Source organism: Helicoverpa zea, chromosome 2, assembly GCF_022581195.2.
Source record: "Helicoverpa zea isolate HzStark_Cry1AcR chromosome 2, ilHelZeax1.1, whole genome shotgun sequence".
Taxonomy (NCBI): Eukaryota; Metazoa; Arthropoda; class Insecta; order Lepidoptera; family Noctuidae; genus Helicoverpa; species Helicoverpa zea.
Window position 1 is genome coordinate 7,588,211 of NC_061453.1, and position 18,296 is coordinate 7,606,506.

The window sequence follows — 18,296 nt, forward strand, 5'->3', positions numbered from 1 at the left end:
AATTGTTTGTGAATTGTGATGTTGATAGTGTGCACGTGGCATGCGGGTAGCATGATTTGTTTTATACTTCAATGGGAAAATCCCTGCAGACAGTTTTCCTATAGTTTAGACATAAAATATGACATCTAATACGTACCTTTATATGTATTGTGATAGAGTGATTGGCGTTGCTATGGTTGTCCGTTTCCTATTGTTAGGTATATGGAACATTTTCAGCATGATATTATATACATCTAGGTAGTTAACCGACTAGCTTTGGACCTGATTGGTACGTAACAAACACAGTACAAACTAAGTAAATAGAAATTTAATTGAATATTGGATTCATTATATTATGGTAATTAACAGTATTTGTATTTGTTAACATATATACAGCAGATATGTACACTAACTGAATCTACCAAAGAACGAAAGTTCCAATTTAGATTTTGGTTGAATTCTCTCTCTGCAGGTTGACATCGTGTATGTAAATACATAAAGGTAGGTACGGTATATATGTTACCGGCCGAACCCGATTTTAGGACAAACCAGTTTTGCCTAGGCTCAACTAGTTCTTCCTATAGGCGTTAGGATTAACTAGTATAGCCTAGTCCAAACTAATTTGTCCTAAGCCCGATAGGACGGACCAGTTTAGGCTAGGCAAAACTAGTTGATCCTGATATCAATACGCACACTCTAGGATAAACTGGTATGGCCTAGTCTAAACAACATGTTCATGCGGGAATGCTCCGAACGTCCCACGCCGCTCGCTCCCCGTTCGTCATTTGTCGCGTGGTTTTAAACGCATTTAGCGTCTAGTTGCTAGCCGTGCATAACGTACACGCCCCGAGCGCCTCGCGCCTAATAACGTATTTAGTTAATTTAAAAAAATACTTACCTATTATTTGTTACTTTGCTACATATATGTAGTATGATTGTTCGTATTATCAATTTATCCATAACGACGAATCATTATAGTTTAATAAAGATGATTATTTTTCTAAACACGGAGTAGTTTATTTAGTTCATCTATTTATTTACACTTTTAGATATGTATATGTTTTGACTAGGCTATACCAGTTTATCCTAGAGTGTGCGTACTTATATCAGGATCAACTAGTTTTGCCTAGCCTAAACTGGTCCGTCCTATCGGGCTTAGGACAAATTAGTTTGGACTAGGCTCTACTAGTTAATCCTAACGCCTATAGGAAGAACTAGTTGAGTCTAGGCAAAACTGGTTTGTCCTAAAATCGGGTTCGGCCGGTAACATATACACAGGCACATAGATTCCTCCGGATCTGGTCTAACGATGTTTCTAACAGAGAAATTCAATAGCAGTCCCGTACCATTTGAGCGACGCTATGTAAAAATAGAGAACTTTACGCGCCGGGAGAAAATGTTCCATTTTTCAAATAACGTTATTCTTACTTTCAATAAATTATATTAAGAAAGAATAACAAAGAGTGTTTTTAAATTACAACATTTCTTTAAATATTAACAATTATCTTAGTTTCATATACCTAAGTAGATTTTTCGGGTCTGTTTAGATCTTTAACAAGTATCACGTAACAGCTGCAAAATACCCTTGAAGCGAAACAAACACTCAGCCGTCGCACAGTGTGTTATTTAGCCTTAAAAGTTGGCCAAAAATATTTTTTGGTTTTAGGGCCTTATATATATACTTTTTATTCGATTTAACATGAAAACACAATAAAACAACCAATTATTTGCATATATAACTATTTATTCGTCATCACTACTGTTGTCAACAATATTAATATTTGTTATGTCACTTTCGCATAAAAGATTTACAACATCTGGCAATAATTTCTTCTTTTTTCTATTTGAGTTACATCTCATACCAGTTAATAAAGGATCAGAAGTCAATAAAAGTCGGTTTAGTATGTCCATGTTGCACTCTACTCGCGAGAACTTTCTTGTGAAGTTTAGTCTGAATGTCCTAATATTCTTGTTGCGAGCTTCTGCTGCTTCCTCTGACAGTTGCCCAATTGGTAGTATTGCTTCCTTGATGACAGCTGCTCCATGAACAAGAACTTTGTGTAATGTAGGGGACATAGGGTAAAAATTATATAACGACACATAAAGTTCGGCAGTTTCTTTGCAATATTTTTCAAATTGTTCCACATTTATTTTCATACCGGAACATAATGCATCTAGAATTACTTTTAAACGATAAATTAAATTTTTATCGACTCCTGTAATTTCTGCTGAAATTTCATATTCCTCGAAAAATCTTCTGCTTGTGTTACCGTCATTTGTGTTACCAAAATTTGCTTTAGGCATGTCTACTAAAAGTCCAAGTTTTTCTTTGAACTGGCTTTGGATTTCTTTTTTTCTATCTTCCACCACTTGTTTCTCTTCGGCAGAAAGGCGAACATTCCACTTTTTAATGGGTAGCCTATATGCCACATGCAGCATCGTTTCAAAAAATCTTATTCTAGCATGCAATAATGACAGCCCAAAGCTGAAATTCTCTTTTTTGCATGGCCTTTCCATTGATAAATCATTAAATTCTGAAATAGTAGCTTCACAAATGTAGCACCTCATAGTTGATTTGGTATGTGTTGCTGCATTGCATACCTTGCCATCCACCATCGTAAATAGCATCTTATGCTTTATAGAAATGCCATTTATATTTGTACTAGTGAGTGCTGATATCTGTGATTGGATATAATTTATTTCTTCATTAGTTACGTCAGTTGTTTCTTTCACAAAACGTATTCTTATAGGGCGACAGTAGCGAGGTGACGATGGTGTTGGGTTTTGCCACAGAATTTTTTTTTCAGAGCCGTAAAGTAATTGGAGTGGAACTGTTGAACTTTGAAATATATTGGCATCAGAGTCATCTTCAAACTCAAATTTCATTTTATATTGTATTTGTTGCGAGCCGTCACAACCCCACTTACTAATTAATATTAATGAGGATTTCTCTTCTTCACTTAAATTTTCTACAGATTTTCCCAAAAACTGTATCAGTCTTGATCCTGTGTGATCCATCAACTTCTGAACTAGAACTTCAGCACATGTCTCGGTCACACGATGAATTTCCGGATAGCTATCTTTTTTTGCTTTTTGAACAATAGAATAACACGGGAAAAAATTTGGGTTTGTCTCACGGACTCTTTGATATTGAGTTTTAGTTAATTCTGCTTCTGTAAACATTGACAATGCTTGTAACGGTGATAATTGACGAGGCTGATCTTGCTTTTCAACACTTTCTTTAAAGGCTTTGATGTATTTTTTAGCTCTTCGAGGACTTTTCGTAAGGTCTTTAACAACTTTCGAAGCTTCAACTTTGCCGGCCTGTCGCAATTGCATTTGTGTTGCATACGTTAATTCTGCTAAATCTTTTGACCTCAGGTCTTCGGTTTTCCGTCTTTTACTTCTTTCACTTGATTCTTCAAATGATTTTTGAGGACGCCCGGGGCTAACTCCTAAAACAAACAAATAGAAATATGTTATAAAAAAAGTTACATTAGTCATAATGTAAACAATAGCGAGTTTGCAATGTATTGTGCTTCACCTACCTGCGCTCGGTAAAGTTATTGTGTCTCTTAGCCACGTGGCATTTTTTTCTTCGAATCTCTTTTTGTTTTTTTGAGCTGCCAACCATTTTTGTTTAAATTGGTGCTTAACAATGGACAATTTGTGTTTAGCGTCTGCTATTTTTGGATCGTCTTGAAAATAGCCTTTTAGCACTTCGATTTCCATAAGCTTAAGTTTTTCGTCAAATGATGACCCAATTGAGTTTTGGGCAATGTCATATAAGTATTTCCGAGTAATCATCTTCATGCCAGAAGGTCCTATAACAATTAAAACGAATAATGTTAACAAAATAAATTTGTACCAAATAATATAGGCCGCTAGAAAAAAAAAATAACAAAAAAAGGAGCGGTTTCGTGCGGCTACTTTTCTTATGAGTGGATAATGAAATAACAACCTCATATTATAACACAAATTTTAATGTTTAGAAATGTTCAGAAATACAACAAAACCCTTTTTGAAATGCACCATAAATTATTTTTACAACAGTTAATTAGACCTGTGTTTACGGCTATAAATACAAAAATCTACAATATATTTTTTTATAAAATGATATAAATCAGAAAGTACATACCTGGAGTAGACCCATCCATCACAAAAACTGACACAAAACCACTCCACCAAACAAAAACAAGAGTTTGGAAAACACCGAAATAACAACGTATCGCAAAATCACACGTCTAGCGTAAGCGAGCTGTAACTTCCGACTGGCCGCACGAGGCGCTGTATTAAGCTACCGCTTTAAGTGTTTTACTATTGGTTGCAGTGACTAATAAGCTTTTTGGCCAGATACAATTCTAGGTAGTTAGCGGAAAATATAAAATTCCATTATTGGCCAACTTTTAAGGCTGAATAACACACTGTGCGTCGAGCAGAGCCTTCGCTCATTGATAAATAACTCTCGTCTCCCCACTATCCACCTTAGTGAATAGACTTACATAAAACCAGTACTTCGTGCTATTCGCAGGATAAACTTTTTGTTGATCTTTTTTTGTGAAAGCTCCGTAATCGATCAATGTTTTCACTGAATCGCTGTCCTGTTGTTATAAGAATAGAGGGAGGGAGGGGTTAAGTGTGAGTCCCTGTTTCTGGCAAGAGAAACACGAAATATAAAAAAAACTCTTCGAAAGTCATAAATATTTTGTACGTATGTGTATCACGTTATGAGAGGTACGCAACATCATCCATCATCATTCCACGCCTGTTATCCGGTGGATGGTGACACTCATTTAATCAAATTTTAAGACAGCCTAATGCAATTTGTATCTTTGATAAATTGTGGCGGAGGTATTTTCATTAACGACAGGTATTTTGAAACGTTGTATAACATCAAAATAACAACATACCATCATCAAGTTTCATGATCAAAGTTGAGTTTTTATAGTAGTAGCGGTTTTCGTTTGCTCTACGGAATTGTTTCGAGTGAACTATTTAATTAATGACGTACAACATAATCCGTAGGTTGCGCGGAATACGCAAGGGTAGACCAGCTCTAAATATTTTTGAGAGAAGTTAAATATTTTGTTAGAATAATTTGCGCATAAACTCGCCAGCGGGTACGAGCCACGTATAGCGGCGGCCGTGCTGAAATGCTTTTAGTGAAATAACAAGAATTTTATGCTCGTCCCCCGCCGTCCGCGCCCTCGGCGAGTTCTCAGACACACATGTGAGCTAGGTTACATGATACAGTCGCAACTTGAAGTCACTAGTGCCTTCGACAAATTCAGAGAAAACTTTCACAAATACGCGTCTACCGCAGATTTGTTTATCCCATTATGGTAATTTAACTTAATCAACATAATTGACGCAATAACATACATTAACTTTCTCATTTGCTTTAGTGTTTCCTACGTTTATTAGCACAAACGAATAGAATTCACGTGGCCATCGATTGTGCTAGAGTTCTCAGAATTTGCATGCACTTATTGGATAATTGTGCCAGACAATTGTGGATAATTGTTTCTGAATAAGGCCATTGTTACAAGGCTTTTGCAAGGATTATTTTATCAAAGTGATTGGTTTGTGGACTGGATTTAAATCTGTTTGTTCTATTTAACCCCCTGAATAATATGTTTTATTTTTGAGATGATTTAAATTCGGCACTTTTATTTTTACAGTTATACATTTTATCTTTGATATGTCTATGAGTCAATCTAACGCGTCACAAAAGCAGCAAACTTTTTACACGAGAAGTCACTTGAAGACTGCCTAATAATGTATTTCAATATTTTCTTTGTCAAGTGCTTTCACCCTGTCATAGTACAGCAGTAGCAATATTTATGTATCAAGTAGATATATTCCACAGAGCTATAGTGGTCGCGGGAGAAGGTCGCGGAGGCTGTCTTTACGAGCTTTGGCGACTCGCCAGCGGCAGCTGCTCTTACACATTGTTACAACGCTTTTCTTACAGCCGAAACATTACTTAACTCTTGATTCGTTGCTACTATAAACACGATAGCTATTGAGTTTTTATTCCAACCTCATTTTATTCGTGTTAAACGACTGATGTTTAATGTTAAAGTGCGCACAGTGCACTGGCTTCCGGGATTGTGTTCCATTATTACAAACGGATCGGCCTTGTTTCAATTACACCGCTTCATGGATTCTGTATCCGTTTTACCATAAAGTGAAAATGTAATTTGTTAAATTAAATGGGTTTACTCGTGTTAAAATAACAGTTCGTACAGGTTAAAGGGTAAAATACATGGAATGTTTTTTTACGTCGATGTTTATTTTATAGGCAATTCCAGTAAATCATTTTGAGGCCCTTATCCTCAACTGGTTGGGTTCGGCGCAGCATGGTACCGTACCGGTCCCTTTGACCGTCATCTCATTATTCTCCCCTTACTAACCATGTCATATTTTCCACAATAGGTATTTCAGCGTATTTTAGTGATACTCTCCTAACTACTGAAGGCATGCCAAGAAAATACGTCGCTACTAGAATTACTGAAAATGCACTTTATAAACTTAATACTTAGAAAAATATATTGTACCAAAAATTAAATTGAATCTGGAAGTTTAACATGAGCTCAAAGAGGTCCATATGGCACGGTCTGATATAGCATACGGTACACAAACCCTTCTTCAAACTCCTATCTTATCACTAATCTCTTTGCTAGAATTCAGGACACGTTTCACGGCATTTAAAGGAGTGTAGGAGTTGCTTAATCTTTCTAAAGTAGTTAACTCAATTTAGACGGAAGCGGATTGTGAATGCTCCTTCAGATACGTGTGCCCTCATACATGAGAATTTAATAAATATTAAGGTGCTTCTTTATTTACATAGAATGATATATAAAGCTACTTTATGAGCAAGTAAAAGAAAGTAATAAAAATATTTTATTAAAAGCACGGCACAAGATACTTATCGCTATCGCTGTGACACGGAAAGAGTGCTTATGAAAAGAAAACGTTTTGTGATGAATTCGAAAGATATGTACATTACTCTCTGTTTTCTTCTATAGTTGTATTTACACAGGTTATAATTTTCTTCTGTGTGCTATAAACTAGAACCTATTCTGTTAGTTAGTTCCTAACAGAATGATAGAAAAAATATGTCTCTTTCAAGGTAAATAGATAAAGGATATCCGAAGATTTCGTTACCCTACGTACAATGAACACAATGCCTAGTTTGAACAGATACGTCTCGTGTAATCTGATCATAATATCTAATTATCGTAGCGGAAATCCTATCCTGGCCTGTGAATTGTGTAACTGTATATTCATATGTAGGTGAGACAGCTTGCCGTCCGGTTTACCCTGTTCGGTAAATTGGTATAAGCTATACTGAATTTATGTGCAAGATCCATGCAGAATGCTAATCTTGTAACATTGTAAGACCATTGTCGATACATGCATTCAATTGCTGGAGTGTGTATAGATAGGTAGTTACAGAATATAATAGACTAAATCGGCTTTCAGCCTTCCTTTAAAATGTAGAATCAATATCTTAATGAAACGTGACTCTTTCTTCGGAAAAAGTATTAGCGGTATTAAGTAAAACTAACAGAGTTACATGTCGCGTTTGATTGGAAACTTCCGCAAACAACACAAGCCGAGCTGGAACAAAAACAAACAGACAATGACACTAGAGATCAAAAGTTGAAATGGGTGAGAAACAAAGCGGCGTACGTCGAAGTGCAGCGATCGCACAGTTAGTGATGCCACGCGAGTACGCGCACTCGATGTTTTTATTTTGTACGTTGGACGCTTTTTCAGCAATATAGATTCGTGGCACCGACAATATCAAAGGATTAGGACAGTATCAGTATAGCTACGCGTGCCTAAAACTTGAACATTTTCAAATCAAATATGACTGTATTGAAAGATCAATACCAATCTGCATTAGCACTTTAGACGGTTTAAAGCTGTATTTTTATATCATCAATATTAAATAATGATGACATCTACACACTCACATCATAAACCAAATACAGCGAAGGATTTTAAACCGAATAATCTCCAAAATACGAGTAATATGGTATTCGTAGACGCTGAAATTTAATAAATCCTCCGTTACGATATTCGTGCTAAAGGGGGTACGATAGTAACGCAATTACTGTCGGATGCCGTTTGGACTTGTGGTTACCTTGTTATCGCAAAAGGCTGGGAAGCTATAATTACCTTAGTTGTAGATCACTTCTCCGTTACCTGGAAACGGGCGAGCGCCTTAATTGACGAAGAGGCTAAACAATACGTAGATAATTAACAAACACGAACTGCACATATCTACTTCAACACGAGTGTAGTAGGTATGTACCTACGTTAAATTATTTGCGCAGTCAGTATTAATACTCAGAAATGAGATCGATAAATCACTTTTATAAGTTGATATGTGATGTGTTGAATGTTATGAATTGTTTTTGTATTCAATTATTCTAAAAATAAATGAGAGCAAACAATATTTTTTATCGATTATGGAATCCAAAAGAATGTTAACATCCCTATTCCAGTATGCCTTTGACTGTTCATGTTGACAGATTCATTATCTTTGTGTGCATTTTGTGTAAGCCGTGTGAGCGGAGACTCGCTTTACGACTCAGAAAAGAGCCAGTTGATCGTTCATAATTGCGACTATTGATTCCTTGAATATGTCGCGCGGCACTGAGAGCCAATTTGTGTGCAAGCCCGACATCAAACAGATTCTATTGATGTATTGATGTATGGAACGCTACTTATAATGGAAAATATATTATTTCATGTCTATATTTGGTCTTACTTGTTCAAAGGTTTCCAAATTAATGTTTTGACAAAATTTCGGGCTGTCGAAAAAAGTCGATGGTATTTATTTTGTATTCAACGGCCCGAAATCAACCGTGAAGTTGTTGGGTATCCGGCATAGTAGGTACATCGGAGCTCAAGGAGCTCGTCTAAGCGACTGTTAATAGACACTGATGCGACAGAACGAAGCAGCAAATGTCAAGGAGGTTGCTTATAGCTGCGACCGTATCGCGGACGGGTGACACGGGTCGCAGACGTGAAGCTCAGCCATCGCTGGGTAATACGCTGCGTCAACCTATGAATTATTCATGGCGCTACGCAAAATCACTTTTTAAGTTGAACCCTCAGAGCTGAATGTGTATACGAATTAGCTAATTGATAAGACGTATGTTTTGGTTAATGCTGAAGCTGCGTTTAATCTGTGAATTAATAAACTGACATAATTTAAGGGTTGTTTCAGAAGTTCCATATTTTTCTGTATAAATTAATAAATAATAAAAATGTTTTTATTCAGACAAAGTCCATTGGGTTAGTACATACAACACACAACTTAGAAACTAGTGTTAGTACTTATAACTACCAAATTCATATTCATATTTTTAATGACTACGCCACAGTGGCGTGTAGGCGTATCCAATGCGCCAGTATGGGACTGTCCCACCTATCCGCAATAGTACTCAGGATGCTGTTGAGGCTGCCGCGCACCCTGCGCATGATGGAAGCGCATCGTTTGCGCATGATGGCATGAAACCCGTCTATGCCTGTTTGTGCGATCATCTCGGATGCACTGCAGTAGAAAACAATAAAAACGCCTTTGCTTGTCAACAAAAATGCAGAAAATAATACATAAAGGCAACATGTACCTACTCGATAATTGACGTTTAGGCATTAGGCATACGTGCCTATCGGCAAACTACCATTGTAAATATCTGCATGAGTAAATGAAAATTGGATTCATGTTTACACGTGCTTACGCTTTAATCATTCGTGCGAACAGGATTGGATCTAATTAACAATTCGTAACGAAATGTTCAATGGCGGGCGAACACAGCATAGGCTAAATGTTGCCTCTCAATACGGAAATTGGGAAAACAGACAAAATACGAGGCAGAGACAGCTGACGTCAGGCTGTGAGCAAACGCCGTCGCTCACCACCGGAGGGGATTCTGACTTTCCGCTCCACATATAGGGGCGATATGTGTACCTTATTGTTTACTTAACATTTCTCTTTGATTTAGAATTATTTAAAAACGTACGTACAAATTTTGTATTTCTTAGATTCATAAGGAGCGCATCATAAGGTGAAAAAATGTTGAATTTATTCATGTTTAAATTTTTATAAAAACGCAATGTGCAACTATTTTGTGATGCACTAAATAATAATTTCCTATTAAAGTTCTCATTTCCACACAATACCCGGCTAATAGCAAAGAGACCGCTGAAAAGCAAACCGACGTCCCAGTTAGTGGTCGTAGTTAGTGGCACGCTCAGCAGACTTGCAGTCCGCCTACGGAACATATTAGCTGGAACGTGACCCGAATCCAACACGCTCCACTCAATCCACTATCATGCTCAACTGATCGACTTCCACAACACAGCGAACTAAAAACAATGAAGTAATAACAAAGTAGCAACACAAGTCTACCAATAAAATTCAAAGTTGTACCTAAACTTCACTATTTATTTCGATGTTAGCATCGCGTAAAACTATGGAAACAATGGAATGTTCATGAAAGAAAACGAGGTGTAATGCTTTTCAAGGAATTTTCTGTAAAAGTAGTTGTGAATGGCATGAACAATGCCTTCGTATTATCAATCTTGTGCGGTTAACCTTTTAGTGACTTATGAAATGAAGGTTTAGGTTAGGTCAGTAAATGCCCTGAGCTAGTTAGGCGTTACATTACCTGTGACGGCGTGAAATGTCAAGTCGTTGCTGCTTTTATGTTGATATAATGTCGGCGTGATATTTTTAGTGTGACGTCTGTCCTTCCCGGGGTCTTTCCCCAGAGTCAGGGTTGGCCATTATTCGAGGGCATTGTAGAGGTTATATTACAACACCGTCACTTTTCTTGTAAGGGTGACCCTCACCAACAATGCAAAGCAAGACAAAGCGCCGTAGTGAAATGGCCGTAGTAAATTTTAATCGGGTAATGAACAAGTTTGTTGCGTATGTTACAAATATTTCCCTTGAAATACGTCTGACGTGGATTATCCAATGATGTCGGAGTGTCAGCCTTTGTACTTCCATCACACTGAGTGCTCAAAGGAAATAAAGTTTAAACCGCTGTATATACATCTTTTTTAGTCGTTGGGTAACTCGTATATTATTTTATGTATACTTCATGTATTACATGCACATAAAAGGGAGTCAGTTTCATAATGTTTCCTTTTCAGTGCTTTATGAGCAATATAAAGTTCTTAGGCTACTGTGTCTGAAACACAACATGTCTATGTAGTATGTATCCTTGCTGTACTATTTACTGATTTGAATGTTTTTAACGATTTCACAGACTACTAAGTTGAATCTTTTGGAATTGAGATACGTAGGTTTTTATCGGCTACTTTTTATCCGGGAACTCAATAGTTTGATCGGAAAATTGCTAGAATAGTACCTATAAAGCGTGGATTCGACCTGGTTCAAATAAAATTTCTATGCACCATTAACTTTTATACCCGATTTAGGATTCATGCAGTTCAATATAAGAGATTAGCAGTGCTTTAACTAAACGACTGCATAGTGTGAATTAAGCGCTTTATTGGAAACATTTAATTTTACTAGCTATACGAATATATGAGACTATGATAGGTTATCTAGGCACATTCTGAATGTAAGAATATTTTAAATATGTAAAAAGATTCGCTTATATACAAGGATTCCTATTTATACAAGATAAACTGACTGTCAATATAAATGAAGTGCCTGACATTTCCAACACAGAAGGTGCTTTCTGAATGTTATGTGCTCAGTGTGGGAGTGAAGGCGATCCGATTCTATAGCACGAGAATGTTTTGAAAAGTTGCTGCTATCATAGAGAATATTTCTATTCTATCTGCCTATTTATGTTACTTCGGAAGAACTGTGACATTTCGAGGGAAGCCCTTAAGGTCTTATAGAGCTTAAAACCTAAGTAAGAGTGTAGCGATTAGTCGTGTTGCTTACTTCGTAAAAAGAAAAGCTTCGATTCAACTGCAGGTCATACATAAGGCGATTATTGTGTCAAATGAAGATAGAACTGACCACAACAATGATAAACTGTGTATGTATACATATAGGTACTCGCGTGTAATGTATATCTATATTGTTATGTACACTGAAACAGATTGTAGGCGGCAGAAGCAGTGTGTTGATGCGACAAGTTGGCTCGGCGACTGCCAACAATGCGGGCCGTGTTCTCCTACATACACCTACTAACAACAATATAGCTAGTGCCGATGTTGGACGATTCACTGAATATTGTTTATTATGTTTACTTTAAACGATAAAGTTTTAGGTAACATCGTATGTATTTAAAATGCTAGTTAAAGACAACTGAATCTGAACAGTAGATCTTAAATCCGTTCCACTACGCTGCTCAATTTTAGACTCGCAACGTCTGTGGCATAATAGCCTTTTTGGATTTGGTTTTAAGTTGTACTTGTATTTTACGTCATTAGAAGATTATTTAAATCATCAGTGACTAAAACTAGTATTGGATCCTATTTAATTTTGCTTTTTTTGTTATTTTATGCTTATTACTGGAATTAAATGAAGTTTTAACTTGTTGCAGGCCCCGCACCGGCGTGGTAGGCGTACTACTGAGGGTCGCGCGCCCTCTCCTGTGACTAGCCAGAGTTCTAGCGCACGGCACGGGCGGCGGATTGTAAGCAAACCTTTCATTTTGTACTACCACTGGACACAGAGAAAAAGGGATATATCCTTCCACATAAAGGAAATTCTAGGCATCTGCAGGGAAAAGTCCAGTAAAGCAGTACGCGGCCTCCCAGGCTGAACTGCGAAATGCCGTACCAAAACAAAAGACATGTTAATTAACTGGGAATTACGAACCTCACTGGGGTTGAATGGCCAGGCTGACAAGTCTGCAGCTTGAAAGTAGCAATGTATAAAAAGAAGCATGAAGATTTTTTAAAGAAAAGAGCTTTTAACAATTTTAACAACATCCTCCAAAGAATATGGCACGTACAGTGATGATATGTCATTCCAGCCCCAGTGTTGGCCTATTTCGTTATGTACTTATGTAGCCGACCCAGAAAACTTGGGAATAAGGCCAAGATAATTTTATTCTTAGTCACCTATATCTTTCAGGCAATATTTTCAGTTCTTTTGGAACGGATTTTTTTCAACGAGGTTGACTTCGAAACTCTAAAACTGTTGAAATATACAATTTCTATGAATTGTGTGAAAGTCGATATGGGTAGAGAGAACGTACTTGTGAGAAGACGGCAGTTAGATGGTATGGAAAGAGATAAAGCACCGACCTCAAATAAATTTGTGATAACAGCAGGGAGGTTGATGATGTAGTTTCTTGAGTTTAAGGCTCTCATGCTGAAGGTATGTTTTTATTAAAATCTGTTTTGATGATTGCAGAGGCGTGGGGCGCGGCGCGTGGCGGCGGCGCGGGCGCGGGCGGCGCCATGACGCGGCGCCCGCCACCATGACGCTGCCGCCGCCCGCGCGCCCCGCGCACCCCGCCGCGCATCGCGCAATGCGCTATTACCGCATCTGGATCTACGCGTGCAACGGCGCGCTGTTGCTAGGGGCGCTGGCATTCTGCGCGGCAGCGGGGCGCGCGCTCTCCGACTACCGACGCGCGCTGGTGCCCGGGCTCGGCGTGGCGCAGCCCGGCTTCCTCTACGGCTACGCGGCGCTGCCGGCACAGGCGGGGCTGCTGCAGCTCCTCGGTTGCCTCGCTGCCTTGAGACTTTCCGAACGGATGTTGAACGCGTACTGGTTGGCACTTTTAGCCCTTCTCGTAGGGGACGCTGCTATTGGCGTCTACTGGGCATTCCGATTTGAGCGAGTTTGCCGTGAACTGCGGCCACAGCTTCGGCTGCGTCTAGCAAAAGACTACGACACGGACATTGACTTTTCCCAAGCTTGGGATCGCCTTCAGAGAGAGCAGCGGTGCTGCGGCGTTACAGGGCCAGCAGATTTTGCGGCTTTTAATAAAACTACACTCCCTGCGAGCTGTTGTCGTATACCGGCGCATACGACATCGGTGACGCCCGCACTGCTGGCCGTCACGTCCGCCACGTCACCAGCGCCGTTCACTCCTGTGCATTGTGCTCCTCACACAGCCGCCTGTTCAGAGAGACTACTTGTTTGGCTACGACGAACCGCAGACGCGTTGTTCGTGTTAGGATATTGCGTTATAGCATTTTTAAAATTGTGCTTCCTTGGAATCCTCCGATACGAAATAAAGGAGATGATTCAAAAAATTAGAATATTACGGAGTGAGCTCGGAGCCGGCGAGCTACTCGACGGTAGTCCCATCCATGGCGGGCCACTATCGCAGACGATAATAGTGAACGCGGTAAATGCAAACGGCGGAGTCCGAGCGCACGGCGGTAGCCCAGAACGCGCAGGAGAGCGCGAGGCACTGCTGGGGCGAGCCGCCGAGCCCTGTCCGCGGCGCAGCATACACGACGAGCCGCTGGGCCCCAAGACGATAAACGGAAACAACAACTGTGAGATGCGTGAGCTCGCTCGAGGAGATTACAGGCCGCTAGCAGCGGATAGTGCAGCTACTCGAATCTGACTAAGATGTTACTTGGAGCGGCTGTTCGGGCGGCGATGGCGCTCGTTCCCGAGCGCGGGCTGCGAGCTGGAGCCGCCGCTGGGCCGCGGGCCGCCCGTGTGCGTGCGCCGCGCGGGCGGCGGCGCGCGGGTGCGGCTCGACCACCGCCGACAAACCCTCCGCTCCGAATTTGAGTTGTAAGTTATATCGACGCGGTGGACAGCAAAGTTCGCCGCTACAATCATATTCATTCGCGCTGTCAATTGCGACTACCGATATGTTCGGTAAGACTCAAACTGTACGTTATGTTCATAGTGATAGCCTTGTACAAAACTGTACCAGAGATGCAAATCAGTGTTAGCTATGTCGTTCAGAACATTTTGAACAGTGAGAAATGACTTTTAAATGAACGTGCATCGAAGGATAATTGTGTAATTTAGACAAAGTGAAATCGATTTTCGAGCAAAGCTTGTGTTTAGTTCCTAAATTTGGCCGTTAAATATTCGTTCCGTAGGTGCATAGGACACACAAATATGTTTTAGTTTACGGTCCCTAGGAAAGTGGCAAGAGAGATAGATACCAGAGGTATCGCGCGTGTACAGCATGTGAGGAAATGCAGTCTCCGGGCAGAGCATCAATAATGAACGCATAGTTCGGCTACTAGGAGAGCGCAGTAAATCCATCCTACATAATATTGTATCTGTATACTCGAATACGATTTTAATATTTATAGCAGTAAATAACGGGAATCAACCAATATAAGATTAATTATGATGATTGTTTAGCCTTAAGACATAACAGTTTTTGATTGTATACCAATAGATTTATGGAAATAATTATTGTACTTAATATGTATTTTACAACTTTTCATGTCATTTTACTCATTGTCTTCAATTAAATAATTATATTTGTATGTATATGTTAAAATATATTGCCATAGTCAGTACCTATACCAGCTACACATTCAGTTAAGTGGTTTTTGCTCCAGATGTGCTCTTACTCATAGGAGTCTGAGCATAAGTAAAAGGAAATTAATAATTAGATCTAAAATTTACCTAAAAACATAGATTTGTCATTTAATTTGATAGATAAATATAGACTCGGCAAAAATCACTTATCGTGAATGCTGTTTGTACATTTTAATATACGTTACAAATTACTAAAAAAATCAAATGGTTCGCTTGCACGGAACTTATCTGCCTTCACTTTGATTTACTTTCCGTAGGATATTACATCTCTATCATAGAAGTCTTAGTTTATGAATAGTACCTGTACACCTGTTTTGAAGTTGCACGATACCCGCCAGTGCTTGCGTAGATGTCACATGACTCGTACCGAGGGGCCTCCTCCCGGGTCCTCGTCAGCGTCACGTTTGGTTTGACAGCTTTCCTTACATGAGCCGGACATGAGTGAACCGCGACTTTCCTCGCTCATTGTCTTTTTATCTAGTCCTCCTAATCATACCTAATTTGGTCGGTAAATGTAAATAATAAACAAAATTTGTACATGTGTAGTATGCGAGTAATTGTGCATGGACAGATTGACAAAATACATAGTACTGATATGAGCTTAAACGACGTAGTGCCTACAATTATATGCTTGTGAACAGTATAAAGTGAACGAACACACTTTTAATAACATTTTATTTTATGGCAGAAGAATTTAAAACGTTTCGTATGTACTACATTTTATCATTATCTCGACAGAGTACAGACGTTTTTGCTAAAAATTTAACAAGATCGATCGCGCTATGAATTTAGACTGCGCATATAAAATATTACAATATTCTCATGGTGTAAGGAATTAGGTAAAATTTATAAATGGCTGTGTCAAGTATAGGTGAGACCTATCCATGCCGAGTGTGGACTGCCGCAGCCGCAGCCAGCCTGCGCCGAGTATGACCGCCGCACGTTCGACCACCTACCTACATTCATACATATTTGTACTTTTACGAACTAACTTTATAGATATATTGTAATGACGAGTACGGAGTTATGTTCGCTTAGAGTAGGTATAATATTTTGTGAATTTATGCAGAAAAATAGTTTTTTAATATTGTTGTCACATGAATGTACCAATCTTATAAAAATTTGTACCTATATTCGGAAAGTTGAATAATTTGTAGCTAGGATCCAATCTAAATCCTACATTTCTTCCAAAAAAAAACGGTTAAAATAACATGTGCCTTGGCTTATAAAATGTATAACTGATGTTATGTTTATTGTAAATTAATGAATATAAAGTAAACACGAGCTCGTGTCTGATGTGCTGCCTACACCTTCCGACTACTCGTAGAACACTATGGTCTCGTGTGTGACCGCCGCGTGTCAACACTCGACACTTTATCACAACAATGTGTGTATTGTATCACTTGTTTACCTTCCCAAACGTTCATTTTATTACAGTTTCGTTCACTCCACACTATTTACTGTATTTTCGCCATTAACAAATACTCAATGTACAGCTGAATAATGCTAAATGTTTTTTAATGAAAAATACCACAATTGTACAAGATGGTCGAGTGGCATGTGTACTGAAAGTGTTCTGTAACATATGTAATTAATGTCATTGGATGGTACTCTGTACGTAATCTTTTGAATTCTCTACTGTCACTATACTTTGAATGTTTTTCTCATTCAGTGTGTTTCATTATTATAGTAGAGTTGTTACAACTTTCCGAAGGTACGCACTAGGCGACTGAGAGCTAATATTATCATAATAAATGCATTAAATAAAGAGTTTGTTAAAATGTTGTGGTTTTTTATTGAATAGTAAACATATTTTGGCATATCTTCGTAATAAAAATATAGAGTGCGAGTTATCTTACTTTAATCTAGCGCAATATAACATAACAACGAACATTATTAAAGATATATTTCACACGCATTCAAACTACAGAGAACAAAGTATTTACAAAGAGATAGAAGGTAGGAGTGTGCCTTAAATAGAATTTTTAGTTAGGTATGTTTCTTTGTAGCCAATCTTGTGTTCTAATAATGTGCTCATTGTGAAAAATACAAAAAATAGATATCCGCAGATGATAATCAAATTTTAGTAGTGTAAACTGTAAACAGGCCCGCCGTAAGCGGGCGTGCAAGGCGTGCACCGCACGCGGGCGGCACGTCCTAGGGGGCGGCAAATCGAGCAACTTATCACGTAATATTAAAAAAATACAATATCTTTTTACCAATTATTTGATTTCAATATTTCCGAACACAGCAATAGCGCTAAGAATATTACTTACACTGCCGGTTTCAGTTACATCTGTTGAACATTTTCAAAATTAAAAATTATTAAAAACGATTTAAGATCAACCATTAGCGTAGCGTGGGGGGAGAGAGCAGGGGGGGCAAATGCCCTGGGCGGCACTATTTACGGGGCGGCAAAATTAACCCATACAGCAAAATTAAACCATAATTACGTAATAAAAATATTTTTACTCAAAATAGATGAGTACATTAGCAATAAAATTTCAGAAAAAGCCGCCCTCGCTTTGGTCTCGCCCTATCAATTTTGACGGGTTCACCCTTTGCATCCCCAAAAAAATTCGCGCTCGCTGCGCTCGCGCCTCCATGTCAGATATCGCAATCAGTAGCGGTTTTAGGGTAGGGCGCGGTTGGGCGACGGCCCAGGGCGCCGGATATAAAGGGCGCCGCAGGCGCCCCCAACCAATCCTTGATCAGAATGTTACTCCTATTTTTGTTTTAAAGAACAATGGGCGAAATGTTTGGTTGTTGGTCTACTCCCCCTCTAGTAATGAGTCATACATCATTTGAAAGGTCTTTTCAAGCGTTA

The 18,296-nt window shown here is 38.9% G+C and overlaps 2 protein-coding genes across 4 annotated transcripts in view; one reads left to right on the forward strand and one right to left on the reverse strand.

Annotated features, from left to right (window-relative positions):
* The window catches only part of LOC124639923 (CD82 antigen-like), a 69,472-nt gene extending 52,222 nt beyond the window's left edge, over positions 1–17,250 (forward strand). For both annotated transcript variants that reach the window (XM_047177427.1, XM_047177434.1), the window contains 2 exons: positions 12,534–12,626; positions 13,352–17,250. In XM_047177427.1, the coding sequence (XP_047033383.1) occupies positions 13,419–14,522 (1,104 nt within the window). In that variant the 5' untranslated portion in view covers positions 12,534–12,626; positions 13,352–13,418 and the 3' untranslated portion in view covers positions 14,523–17,250. The remainder of the gene's footprint in view (positions 1–12,533; positions 12,627–13,351) is intronic.
* Positions 1–18,296, reverse strand: part of LOC124639853 (pseudouridine-metabolizing bifunctional protein C1861.05) — a 106,725-nt gene that overhangs the window by 68,955 nt on the left and 19,474 nt on the right. The gene's annotated exons all lie outside the window — the stretch shown is intronic.